Below are 12,824 nucleotides of genomic sequence, written 5' to 3'. Positions count from 1 at the left end.
CATTTCCCAATGGATAAAAATCAATGCTAGGAGTGTTTGGTATTATTCTCAACAGGAGGATCACAAACTGGATTATTCTCACTTCGGAATTACGAAGGAAGAATGTGAGAAATATGTTGCTGAAGTATCTTACAAATCAAATTCTTTACCACTTGCATCTAGGTTCGACTTGAGGATTTTTATTTGGCTGTGAAAGTACTACTAATAAGAAATGTTGTCCCTTTTACAGTTTGGTTCCTAATCCATCCATATCAGCTCTACAGCAAATCATGAATGATGAAAAGTGCATGATTACTTATTTCAGTCACACCGTGAAAACTGGCTCGAGGAACAACCCTACCATCACAGAAATGCACAAACCTGTGAGGGTCATCTGGATCACAGTTAGGAAGAAACTGAGTGATGGCTTCTGCCACTTCTTCATTTGATAAAACATCCCAGAGTCCATCAGTGGCCAAGATCAGCACATCATCTGATCCATGCTCATATTTGGAGAGATCGTAGACTCTTACCTGAAAAGAATGGGAATATTCCTACTTAAGAGGTTGGGAGCACATTATTTCCCATAACAAATGAGCTTCTGAATTCCTTTCTCTTTTCCCATCCAGCCTAGGTGTTTTTAGGTATGCACTATAAGGTACCTGGTTGTGCAGCCAGCTTTGTGGCCAGGGGTAGCCTCCTTTGGAGACTTGCCATATAGACATATGGGGCTCACCAGGTGGGCCTAATAGTTGACAAGGAAGAATGAATGGAAAATGTAATAATGCCTGAGACATAGCTAGAACAATACTTATAGTCGATACTGTGCTAGCCAGAAAAGCAGTCAGAGGCTTGCCTCCTTCCTCCTTACATATCCATCCATTCCACAAAGACTTAACTAAGGGCCTGCTCTGTGCCAGGTGCTCTAAGTATAAAGATGAATAGCAGATTTCCCTGGTTCTGGGCTCTGTCTGTGGGGGAGAGAAGGCCAGCCTCAGATCTTTAGTAGTTGCTCTGTGTGTATTTGTCTAGGACTGAAGGAGACACTTATTTAATGGGCTCACGTGAATCACTTTCCGGTTTACCTGTTTGAGGCCCTAGGGGCAGGGCTCCTCTCATGTAAGGATGGGGCTCAGAGCTATACTCAGATTTGAGGGGCCTCAATCTAGCCTCAATTATAAAGGACACATGCTAAGTCTGAATCTCCAAACTGTATCTTGGCAAACGTGACGTCTTTCCTCATCTCTAGTGCCTGGAAGCACCTGGATATTTCAATATCCACCCAAACTCTTGGAGAAGAACAGTATAACCTTGACAAAACTAGTAAGAATAAAAATGAAGCAGTATTTGGGTTAGGTCACAATTCTATTTTCACCCAACTCTGGCAGGAAAAGAGTTTGGGGTTTCATTACTATTCCCTCCTAATTTGGCAAAACCAGCCCTGTGTACACCACCTCACAAGCTAAGGACAAACGCAGGTCAGTTTGTCAATCTCCTAGTTCCTTCAACCCCTCTCTTTTCTCTCTCCTGTCTTCTAAAAGCAAGTCTGAGTGAAAGCTGTAGGCCAGGGGAGGGGCAGGGAGAGGAAGGAGGTTGGAGTTTAAGTAGCTGCGTGCCCCATCACAGTCAGCGTTAGGTCATCTCAAACCTACAGAGAATTCAATTCTAAGAGGCCTACAGACTGCTCAAATCCACGTCTTTGAAAGCCAAGCCTCCTATGTTTTAGAAAGGTTTGCTCAGGCCCGTGACACCCTGACATAGGGCGGTCCTGTGGACTAACAGCCTACATCCAGCAGCAGAAAACAACAAAAATACCACACACCTACCGACAGAGCCCTTGGAAAATGAGTTCAAGTGAAAAGCAGCCTCCAGGTGACACGCCTCTGTGGCCTGCTAACTAGGTGGTAACAATTAGCCAGTGGCCCACTGCACGGCCCACACTCAGGGGACGAGAACTCAGGGGTATGCTGGACTGGCTTTTAACATTTTCTCAAAAGGGATATCCACTTTAAGGGTGAGCTTACCTCCTAGAGAAGGCACTGTGCCTTGTGAAGCCAAATTAAAGAAAACAACAAGGAGAATCTTCAGTTTACAGTAGACTGGAAAGTCCCAAATGGCAGAATTCTATCCTCAGGCCACTGAACTCATGTGGTCTAGTTTTCCCTCCATAGAAGCAACCAAATCCCCTTTGCTGTATTTTCTTGTGATTCCTGGTGTCACAAATGTTCTAGCAGTGCTTCTCAAATGCTAATGTGCCTAGGAATCCACTGCGTATCCTGCTAAAATGCGGATTCTAATTCAGCTCTGGGGTGTGGCTAGAGAGGCTTCATGTCTAGCTTACTCCCCTGTGATGCCGATGCTGTGGGTCCTGGGACCGCACTCTGAGTAGCGAGGCTGAAGAGGATTCCTACAGGCCCAGGCTTGCAAATAAGGAGATCCAGGGCTTGGTGGTCTCCATGAGGCCTCTGAGGCAGGCTTTAGAGAGGACAGCAAATGTTGGCTCTGGGCTCCCCAGTCCTGGCTCACTATGCTGTAATTTCCAGGATGCAATGACTTTGCTGAAGAGAGACTGCTTGCTTCTTCTTGCGGTCTATCTACAGTACAATTCTGCGATAATCCAAACTCCATAAAATAAAAAGTGTTACGGGAGGTGGGGAGATGATGTCGGGTACTCCAGTTCCAGTCTTATGCCTCTAGCTAAGTGGGAGATTCCATCTGTCTTCTAGCTCCTTCTACAAGAAAGATTTCCAGGTCTGAAGATAACATCAATTTAATTTCAGGACTACCCTGGGTTTAAAGTGCCAGAATCTCTTCCAGTGCTTTTCTGCCAGCCAAACATATGTAGAGATTTGAGTTGTTTAAGCTGAAGTCATCCTGCCCACTACTCAAAGGGAAATCTAGCCAATGGAATGGGTGTGGACTGATACACAGAAACATGTCAGAAAACACTTGCTTCAATTCCATCAATAAATTGAATCCTTCCCTAATTCCACTATTCACATTTCCACACACAGCTCCCTAATGCTGTTTCATTAGCCAACATGAAAATCCTTTCAAAACCATTCTCAAGTATTTTTAATGTAAATAATAAAAAGCTGGTCTCAACCCTATTCCCTGAGGCACTCCCCAATTAACATCCTTTTAGGTTTTTATTGCTACCCTTTATTTCCTGCCCTTTAGCCAATTTCCAAAGGACTCTGCCAACTTTCCACTTACAACTCGTGTCTTATACATTAACCTGTGATGCAGAACATTTTGTGAAAAGGCTCTCAGAAAAACTGGGCTGCAGCACGGGACAACCCACTGCACGCCCATCCTCGCCGGCGGCAAGGGCTCCAGAGGATTCTGTTGGGCTCCGGAGTCCTGACCTCCTCTCCTCAGAGTTGTTGGCCTTCCTCTATCAGACCACACTCACCTCTCCAAAGCTCCCTCTTCAATTCTGGAAATAGCTTCTTGATATTCCAGGAAGCCTCACACTAAACTAATGGCTCGGAGGCTCCCCGGGACTCAGACACCAGGAAGAGAGAGTCTCTGTGGGCCCCAGTCAGGGAGACATGCACCATGCAAATGTCTCTGTGGGAGGGAGAGGTCAGGGCTGCCGGTGGCTCCTTCCGATGTTCCCAGCTGCCAAGAAGGGACAGAAAGGCCACAGGAAGCTTAGAGATTCTTGCAGTTTTTGAGAGCAATATCACTTGAGCAGCTGAGAGATGGGGCCAGTGTGGATCCATCTGCCCTCCTAGAAGCGCCTTTATGTGTTTACTGAGCACTTACGATGTGCCATCTACTTTTCTAGGCACTGTAGATACAGCTGTGGACAGAAGTGACAAAGTCCCTCACAACTTCTTTGGAGGGTGGGAAGGGCAGAGGGAGAGGGAGAGAGACAATCTCAAGCAGGCTCCACGCCCTTGGAGCCCAACGTGGGGCTCCATCTCATGACCTAAGATCATGCCCTGAGCCAAAATCAAGAGTCAGAGGCTTAACTGACTGAGCCACCCAGGCGCCACCCAGTCCCTCACAACTTCTACACTAGTGCATGAGACAGACACACAACTCCAACGTCACAAAAGGACAGGTGCTCGGAGGAAAAGTCCGAGTAAGAAGCATGACAAGATGGGGTCACTGGGTGATGGACATTAAGGAGGGCCCATGATGTCATGAGCACTGGGTGTTCCATAAGACTGATGAATCACTGACCTCTACCTCGGAAACCAATAATACATTATACGTTCATTAACTGAATTTAAGTTAAAAAAAAAAAAGGAAGAAGAAGAATGACAAGAGTCCTTTTAGAACATGGCTATAGCAGGCCTCTCCGGGAAGGCACTGTTTGAACAAAGATCAGAGCAACTGAGGTGATTTCCCACAGGCCCCTTCCTTACTCTGGACGCAGTGTTAGACTGGGGGTGCAGTGCCCCCCTCTGCTGCCACAACAATCCTGAAGGAAACCAACAAGCAGCGTGTGTTCCTCTTCCCCGGTCCTTGCAGTCACAAGCCTGCACACCCCCCAGCACAGCTCTCCCTAGTTACACCTGTTTGGGTCCCTTTGTTGGTCTCTGCCACAAGATCATGCTCAGACTCTCCTGTGCTTAAGAATCACCTGGGGTTGGGGATGCCTGGGGGGCTCAGTCGTTAAGCGTCTGCCTTCGGCTCAGGTCATGGTCCCAGGGCCCTGGGATCAAGCCCCACATCAGGCTCCCTGCTCGGCAGGAAGCCTGCTTCTCCCTCTGCCTGCCGCTGCCCCTGCTTGTACTCTCTGTCAAATAAATAAAATCTTAAAAAAAAATTCACCTGTGGTGCTCACCGAACAACTTGAGATTCAAGGGCCCACCTTTAACATTCTGATTGTGTCGATCTGAGCCCAGGCATCAGCTTCTTTAGACAAAGGCCAGATAATTCCAATGCAAGTGGCGGGGGAGCCTTGCCTGGGAAACACTGTCAGAGGCAATAAGCTCCTCAAGGGGCAAGGTCTGAGTTGTTCTCTCTGCTTCTGTCCCCAGAACGCAGAGCTTAGTGTTTGGTAAGCAGTCAATAAACAACCAAGAGAAGCACTTGCCTCACTGCACATTTACCCTTATTCTGCCTACGGTGAACACACAGTGAGTTGGTCCTCTTCTCTTCCCTCCCCAGATTCACCCCCTGGCCAGAGATCCCACTCTGCATTTCTTCTGTGGGCCTCCCGGTATTTTTCATAGTAAATAACAATAGATCTTCAGGACATAGTTGCTGAGACCAAGAATGAATGAGAGGAAGGCAGGAAGAAAACTAATTCAGCATCGGAGGTCTAGTCAGAGGCTGCTCTGATATGGTGACTGAGCAGATTTCACTCGTTACCTCCGACGAGCCATCACCAAAAATGCAATATGCTGATATTTAATGGAAGTCGCAGACTCTCTCCTTTTCTTTCCCTGTCCTCACTGGAGCTGCTGACAAAAAACTCAGTGTAAGGGAGGGAGCAGGAAGGAGTCTGGGGGCAAAGAAGACCCTTGGCTACTGTGCCCAAGTGAGCCGAGTACCGACTGCTGTCCCTGGGCCCTCGGCGGCAAAGCACTTAGAGACGCCCTTAATGTCATCACCGGGCACCTACTGACACAGGAGCTTGCAACAAGCAAGTCTTTCATCCAGTCCTACCACTTAGTGCTCGGCCGCAGGCTGCTGCTTCAGCATTTGTGGAAAATGTGTGTTCGCCTCTCTGCTCTATTACGGAGGGAACTTCGGTGGCACGTTAAAATGGTTCATATGGGTGTAAGTTCATGCCAGCCTCTCGAAGCTTTTAAAAAAGAGCCCATCAATTCTTTCATTTGTCAAATCTTGGCTGCTTCTCTAGGATGCCCTGGCGGCTTTTACAGCTTTATCAACCCAGCAAATTTGCCCAACCTTTCTTCCCTCTGAAGTACTCAGTGGAGGCCCATGAGCTCCCACAGCTCAGGCCTGGCTTTTCTGGAGGAACGAGAGCCCTGCCTTTGGGATCAGAAGCCCTCACTTCAGGTCTCCGCTTCTAACCAGCTTTGGGACTTGAGAGAAGCCATTTATTTTCTTTTGCTCTCAATTTTCTCATCCCTGAAATCATTGTTTAAAAATTGAAAAAAAAATATGTTAGCGCCTATTCCACCTCTCTCATAAAGCTGTTAGAAAGATCAAATGAGATAATGTGGAAGGAGACTACAAATTCTAGTGTACCACGTGCTATTATTTGATGGTGCTGATCTCAGGGCAGTACACGTGAAAGTAAGCCAGTTGGTGGAAGGAGATGAGGAAGAGTGGGCTCAAGGGCCTTGGGGTTCAAGTACAAGTCTCACTTAAAGTAACAGTGATTGGGAGTCTCAGTAGTGTTCTTGGCAGAAAAGCTAGACAGTTCCCAAGATAAAGGATGCCAATAGGTGGTAGAAAATAAGGAGAGCACAAAGTCTTATCCTCTGTACCCCATGTAGCCAACTCAAAAGCTCAACCTAGAGAACTCTGAATATGGCACTTGTACCAGAAAAAAATAAAATTCCACCATACTTCTCTGTGGTCCTATAAACCAAGCAGATTATTTCAGTGTTGGCATTCTGGCAAACTGTCAAGATAGCATCCAGATTCTCTCTTGTGATTCTATCTACACTATGTCATGAAACACACACTGAATTTGGTGGCAAAAGACTTGGGTTTGAAACCTACTTCTGCTCCTTAAAATTTAGGCAAAACCATTTGGTCATTCACATTTCCAAAGTCTGTTGACCACCTGCTGGGAATGTGCAAAGCAGCAGGGATTCATCACATGGAGTGTCAGGAAGAAGGAGCTGGATCATATGCCTTACACATAGTGGGAACTGCAGGGGCCAAAGCCTGGGGAGGTGAGAGAGGGCTGGTGTGCTTGGGCAGCTTTATATCATTTGGTTTGGCCACGGTACTGGATTTTCACCAGGGAATGGTGATGGAGAAGACATGACCTTTCAAATCTTCAGTGTCTCCCTAGTGAAATGAAATGTTAGGATGTGGTGGCCACTGGGGATGCTTATGGCATTAATGTTCTCTGACTCTTTCATCATAGGAGGAGTTAGGGCTGCATGTGACTGGCCACATGACCTCAGAGCATCTGACTGCAAATGCATCAAGGTACAATTAAGTATTACAAATACGCTGGTACTCATGCTCCCCAAAAGGAGCCAGTTGTTTGGGCTGAGGGTATAATTTTATATTTGAAATATACCACAGATATTCTTGTGGGTTTGCTTTTTCTTTTGCAGTCTAAAGACAAAGTAAACATGTGACTTTTGAGGGTGGATACAACTTAATAGCTAAAATGTTTCTACACCAGCTGAATATTAGATAGGGAGCCTGAAGCTTAACCCAGTGCCTGGCGACTCTAGTGGAAGGCTTCCGTTTTCTTCTCATGAGGCCAGTACTTTGCAGCTCAGGGAGGTAATAAGCTATAGGAAGGAATTTCCTTTACATGTCAGGCTACTCCCATGATCCACTCCTTTCTTTGGGCTTCCACTCGCTTGTGCAACACTGAGTCAAAGGCTCAGTGAATGAATGGGCTTGAATCTAGCTTATCAATCATTTGAGGAATAAGTTTGTATTCATTAAAATGCCCATTTATAGAGATAAAGGTCAGAAGAAACCCCAGCCTGTGAGTGAACAGATGTGGTGTGTAGTGTAGGTGGATTGAGTTGTGTCAAATCCAGTGAGGAGGCACACAGAGTGACCTTATGTCCCTGTGTGCATGAGATAGTTTTGGTTTGTGCTATTTTCCCAGCATAATTATTAATGATGTCCACACTGACTCTCAAAAATGTCCTGGTTGAGAGGATGTTATATCATCACCTGATGAATAAATAATGAAATGACTGCTATTCTTTATTCATGTAGTTGCTACTTCTGGCCACTGGGACTTAACATAACCATATAACCGGAGTGTTACTACTTCACAGGACTTTTTTCACCATGGCAGGATTTCAGAGATCTCCAGTAAGCAAGAGAGCAAGTTACTATGTATCTTGCCTTAGGAGAGAAGACACAATCACTCCTGGTAAGCTGTGGGACACCTGCTGGGTGGCAAAGTCAATCCCCAGGCTTACAGTTATTCTGAAGCAAGGAGCCCAGGTCTCAGCAGATCTGTGTTCAAGTGGAGAATGAGGTGTGTAGTATCCCCAACCTACTAGTCTGGCATTGAGCCGCGTGCACTGTAAGAATAAATCATGCCGTCCAGGACTAGAACACAGTTGCAGAACAAACCCATGTTAGGATTAAAAACTGAAGTTCCTAACCCTCCTACACTGTCGGTGGGAATGCAAGCTGGTGCAGCCACTCTGGAAAACAGTATGGAGGTTCCTCAGAAAGTTGGAAAGAGAGCTATCCTATGACCCAGCAACTGCACTACTGGTTATTTACCCCAAAGATACAAATGTAGGGATCTGAAGGGGCACATGCACCCCAATGTTTACAGCAGCAATGTCCACAATAGCCAAACTATGGAAAGAGACTAGATGTCCATCAACAGATGAATGGAGAAAGAAGATGTGGTATATATATATACAGTGGAATAGTATGCAGCCATCAAAAAATATGAAATCTTGTCATTTGCAATGACGTGGATGGAACTAGAGGGTATTATATAAGCAAAATAAGTCAATCAGAGAAAGATAAGTATCATGTGATCTCACTGATACGAGGATTTTGAGAAACAAGACAGAGGGTCATAGGGGAAGGGAGGGAAAATGAAACAAGATGAAACCAGAGAGGGAGACAAACCATAAGAGACTCTTCATCTCAGGAAGCAAACTGAGGTTTGCTGGAGCAGAATGGGAGGGATGGGGTGGCTGGGTGATGGACATTGGGTGAGCGCTGTGAACTGTGTATGACTGATGAATCACAGACCTGTACCCCCGAAACAAGTAATACAGTATATGTTAATAAAAATTTTTTAAAAACCCAAAAAACCCTGAAGTTCCTGGAGCACAGTGAAGAATGGCTTATGGCAGTATTATTCAAAGAGTGGTCTTTGTTTTATGGGGTTTTTTAAAAGATTTTATTTTAAAGTAATCTCTATACGCAACATGGGGCTCAAACTTCAAACCCTGAGATCAAGAGTCACACACTCTACCGACTGAGCCAGCCAGGTGCCCCTCAAAGAGCGGTCTTTGGATTCCCTGCTTCAGAACTGTCTAAAAATGTGAAAACTCCTAGGACCTGCTTCTAGACCTAGTGCTTTAGATTTCAGGAAGTGGATTCCAGGGATTTGCATTTTTTTGATAACGTTATCTTATTTCATTCAAATACCAGTCTGATCACACAGGGTCCAAGAACACTCAAATAAGAAACCAAATATAAATAGAGTTAAAGATTGGTCTTCAGGGGCGCCTGGGTGGCTCAGTCAATTAAGTGTCCGACTCTTGATTGTGGCCCAGGGCATGACCTCATGGTTGTGAGATGGAGCCCCACATTGGGCTCTCTGCTAGGTGTGGTGCCTGCTTAAGATTCTCTCTCCCTCTTCCTCTGCCCCTCCCAACTCTCTCCCACTCTTTAAAAAAAAAAAAAAAGACTGGTCTTCAAACATTATAGCCGATGATGCCATGCTTGCCAATTATCTGCTGAATGGTTTGGCGGCCACTGATGTGTAGATGTCATTTCATGTCAGTGAGATCACAGGCATGCATTTTCCTCATATATAAATCTTTTTTTATTTTTTATTCTTATTTTTTAAATTAAACTCTACTCCCAACATGGAGCTTGAACTCAAGACCCCAAGATCAAGAGTCTCATGCTCTACCAACTGAGCCAGCCAGGCGCCCTGGGATTTGCATTTTTAAACAAACTTCTTAAACTGTTCTTCTGTGTGTAATGCAATAAATAAATGGGAAAAAAAAGATACTACATGTTTAACTGAAACATTCAAGTGAAATTATTATTTTTCAGAAGGGGATCAGAGGGAAATAATCTCCAATGAGAAGAAATATTTGACACAATATAGAGGTTGGCGCCCTTGTGTGACCATAAATTTTATGAGTTGCCAAGCAAGATATTTTTGGTGTCAAAGTAAATGTCAAATTCTGGTTTTATTCAAATAGCTAGTTACTTCCCAAGTCACTTCACAATGGAAACGAGCCAGAAAAATGTCACACACACACACAAGTGATTTTTACAGCTAGACCAGAGAGTTAGAGATGCAGATGGAGGACAAGCTAAGTCACAAAATCTTTCCTAGATGTAGGGTCAGATGGCACCTTAGTCGAATAAAAGCAGCTTCTCTACACTCTTAATGCAATTCCCTGGCCCACCCCACACACATTTTCAAACTGGTGGTGATGGTGGTGTTGGTGGTGGTGGAAGGGGAGCAGATGGCCTCCGAGAGTACAGCACCCCAGCTGAAAAGAAAGATGCATGAAATGTTGGCCGAAGGGCACAGACTTCCAGTTATAAGACTAGGGATCTCAAGTACAGCAGGGGAACTACAGTTACATGTAATCTGTATATGCTATGTAATATATATGTGTGTACACCTATACATTATATATATAAAATATATACACATCTATATATAATACTGTATTACATACTTAAAAGGTACTAAGAGAGTAAAGCTTCAATGTTCTCACCACAAAACAGAAGCAGTAATTATATGATGTGGTGGAGCTACGGTGGTAATCATTTGTAATATACATACAAATATGGAGGTTTAGTGATGTCCTTGACATCTCTGTGTGGCAGAGATGATGTTCCTAGGCCTTCTGAGGCTAAGTCTTTTTTTTTCTTTTAAGATTTATTTATTTTTAGAGAGGGAGGAGACAGGAGAGAAGGGGACAGAAGGAGAGGGGGAGAAGCTCAAGCAGACCCTCCGCTGACGTCGAGTCCAGGGCTGGGCTCAATCTCTCCACCCTGGCTCCCGTCCTGAGCTGGAATCAAGAGTCAGATCGGATGTTTATCTGACGGAGCCACCCAGTGACACCCCGAGGCTAGGTCTTAAAAAGTCTTGTAGCTTCTGCTTGGCAGTCTTGAACCACTCACTCCTGAGACTTTTTTCCCTCAGAATCCAGCTGCCATGCTATGAAATGCCAAAACACCAAGAAGAGGCCATGTGTAGCCGCCTCAGCTGAACTAGCTGGTAGCCGATGTCTACTACCAGCTAAGTGAGTGAGTCATTTTGGACTTCCAGCCCATCTAGTCTTCAGATGACTCTAGCCCCAGCTGACATCCAACCGTGACATGAGAGACTACCAGACAGAACCACCTGGCTGAGCCCAGACAACTCACAGAACTACGAAAGCTAAGAACCTATAAATACACGTAATACACCGTTCTGTCAAGACTCTTAAATTCTGGGGTGGTTTGTTTTGTAGTCCGCAGCGGCACAAGGCACTGTAACGTGACAGATTACTTCCAGGCCCCCTCCCCCCATGGGGCTGGGGAGACGGGATGGGACACTGAGCCCCCTGGAGCTTTCTCCTTGGTTTCTATCTGTCCATAAGCAGCACTTGTTCTCTCTGCTCCTGCCCTCCAGCAGGCAAACATTAGGAAGACCACTTTTTGTGGGGTGGGGAGAAGAGAGCCCACAGCTATCCAGTGTGGAAGTTTAATTTGGATGGAGTAGAAGAATAAGAAGTTCATTCTGAGGGGCGCCTGGGGGGCTCAGTCGTTGGGCGTCTGCCTTCAGCTCAGGTCATGGTCCCAGGGTCCTGGGATCGAGCCCCGCATCAGGCTCCCTGCTCCGCGGGAAGCCTGCTTCTCCCTCTCCCACTCCCCCTGCTTGTGTTCCCTCTCTCGCTGTGTCTCTCTCTGTCAAATAAATAAAATCTTTAAAAAAAAAAAAAAAGTCCATTTTGGTCTTAAATCCAAACCATAGTTTCTAGTCTAACTTTATACCGGCTGTAATGTTATTTTCATCCCAGGCACTGGTGTTTATGTTTTTCATTGTTCAGAAAACTCAAAGGGAAAAAGGTATAAAATTAGTTTTCTTCTTCAGTCCCCCATAAGCAACATCCTTCCCTTTTCCTAGGCTAGAAAGCAGTGCATTTTTAATTTTTAAAAAATTTCACTCCGCTTCACCCTCTAAAACTGCCGTCAGTTTTTGTCACATCGTTTTGTTGCAGCATCTCTCAGATGTGCCTTGTTCTCATTTTTGCAGTCCCTGCCCTAGCGTCTGTCCTCCTGCCATGGTTGGAGTTGGACAGTGGCCTCCTGTCTGCTTCTCCTCACCCCTCCACCACCCCTCTCCCCCATCCATGTGCTGTGACCGGCTTCCACCCAACATTTATCCTGCTATTCCCCTTGCTAAAGACCTTCCCTACTGCCTTGGGTCCAGTTCAAGGCCCTCCACAATAATTAGCTTTATTATAGCTCACAGCCCTTCGAGCTAATCTTCCAAACTCAGTAACCCCATAAGGCAAATTTTACTGCACACCAGACTCACTCCTCCCTCCTCCTTTTCTCTTGTCCTTCTTCACAGTCTATAGTTCTCTCTCCCTTTTTGGAATTCCCCTAGTCTCTAAGGAAGCAGGAATCACAGGGTTTATGGCTGATGATTCCTTCGCTAGTCTCACATTCCAGCTTGCCCAAAAATTCTAATTCTTTTGAGGACATGTTCCCTAGTTTTTGGCTCAGTAAACACGACTGGACTCATGATCTCTATGTAAAGAGCCAGTGAAATCTTGTGGTCTTCATGGAATTGGAAAAGGATCAAGGAGCCAGTATTGATTATGCCAGGTTCTGGCTAAGGACTTTATATATGTCATTTAACTTGTCCTGTTAAGTTTCTGGGTATAACATTCCTACTGTCCTCTTTTTATTGAAGAGGAAGCTGAGATTTAGGTAAAGTGACTTTCTCAAGGTCACCCAGCTAGTAAGTGAAGAGACTGAGCTTGAAGTCA

At 45.4% G+C, this 12,824-nt stretch overlaps 1 protein-coding gene across 2 annotated transcripts in view; it reads right to left on the bottom strand.

Moving 5' to 3' along the window:
* PPM1H (protein phosphatase, Mg2+/Mn2+ dependent 1H) overlaps positions 1-12,824 on the bottom strand; it is a 238,370-nt gene that overhangs the window by 19,134 nt on the left and 206,412 nt on the right. The window contains exon 9 of one of the 2 annotated variants that reach the window (XM_025883158.2): positions 361-512. The exons of the other annotated variant lie outside the window; for it this stretch is intronic. Coding sequence (XP_025738943.1) covers positions 361-512 — 152 coding nt within the window. The remainder of the gene's footprint in view (positions 1-360; positions 513-12,824) is intronic. 2 annotated transcript variants of the gene reach the window in all.

Source organism: Callorhinus ursinus, unplaced genomic scaffold (genome assembly GCF_003265705.2).
Source record: "Callorhinus ursinus isolate GAN/ISIS: 27379988/994484 unplaced genomic scaffold, GSC_fseal_2.0 scaffold14, whole genome shotgun sequence".
NCBI lineage: Eukaryota > Metazoa > Chordata > Mammalia > Carnivora > Otariidae > Callorhinus > Callorhinus ursinus.
The sequence above is the reverse complement of the archived record's forward strand: the minus strand, read 5'-3'. Positions and strand labels throughout refer to the sequence as shown.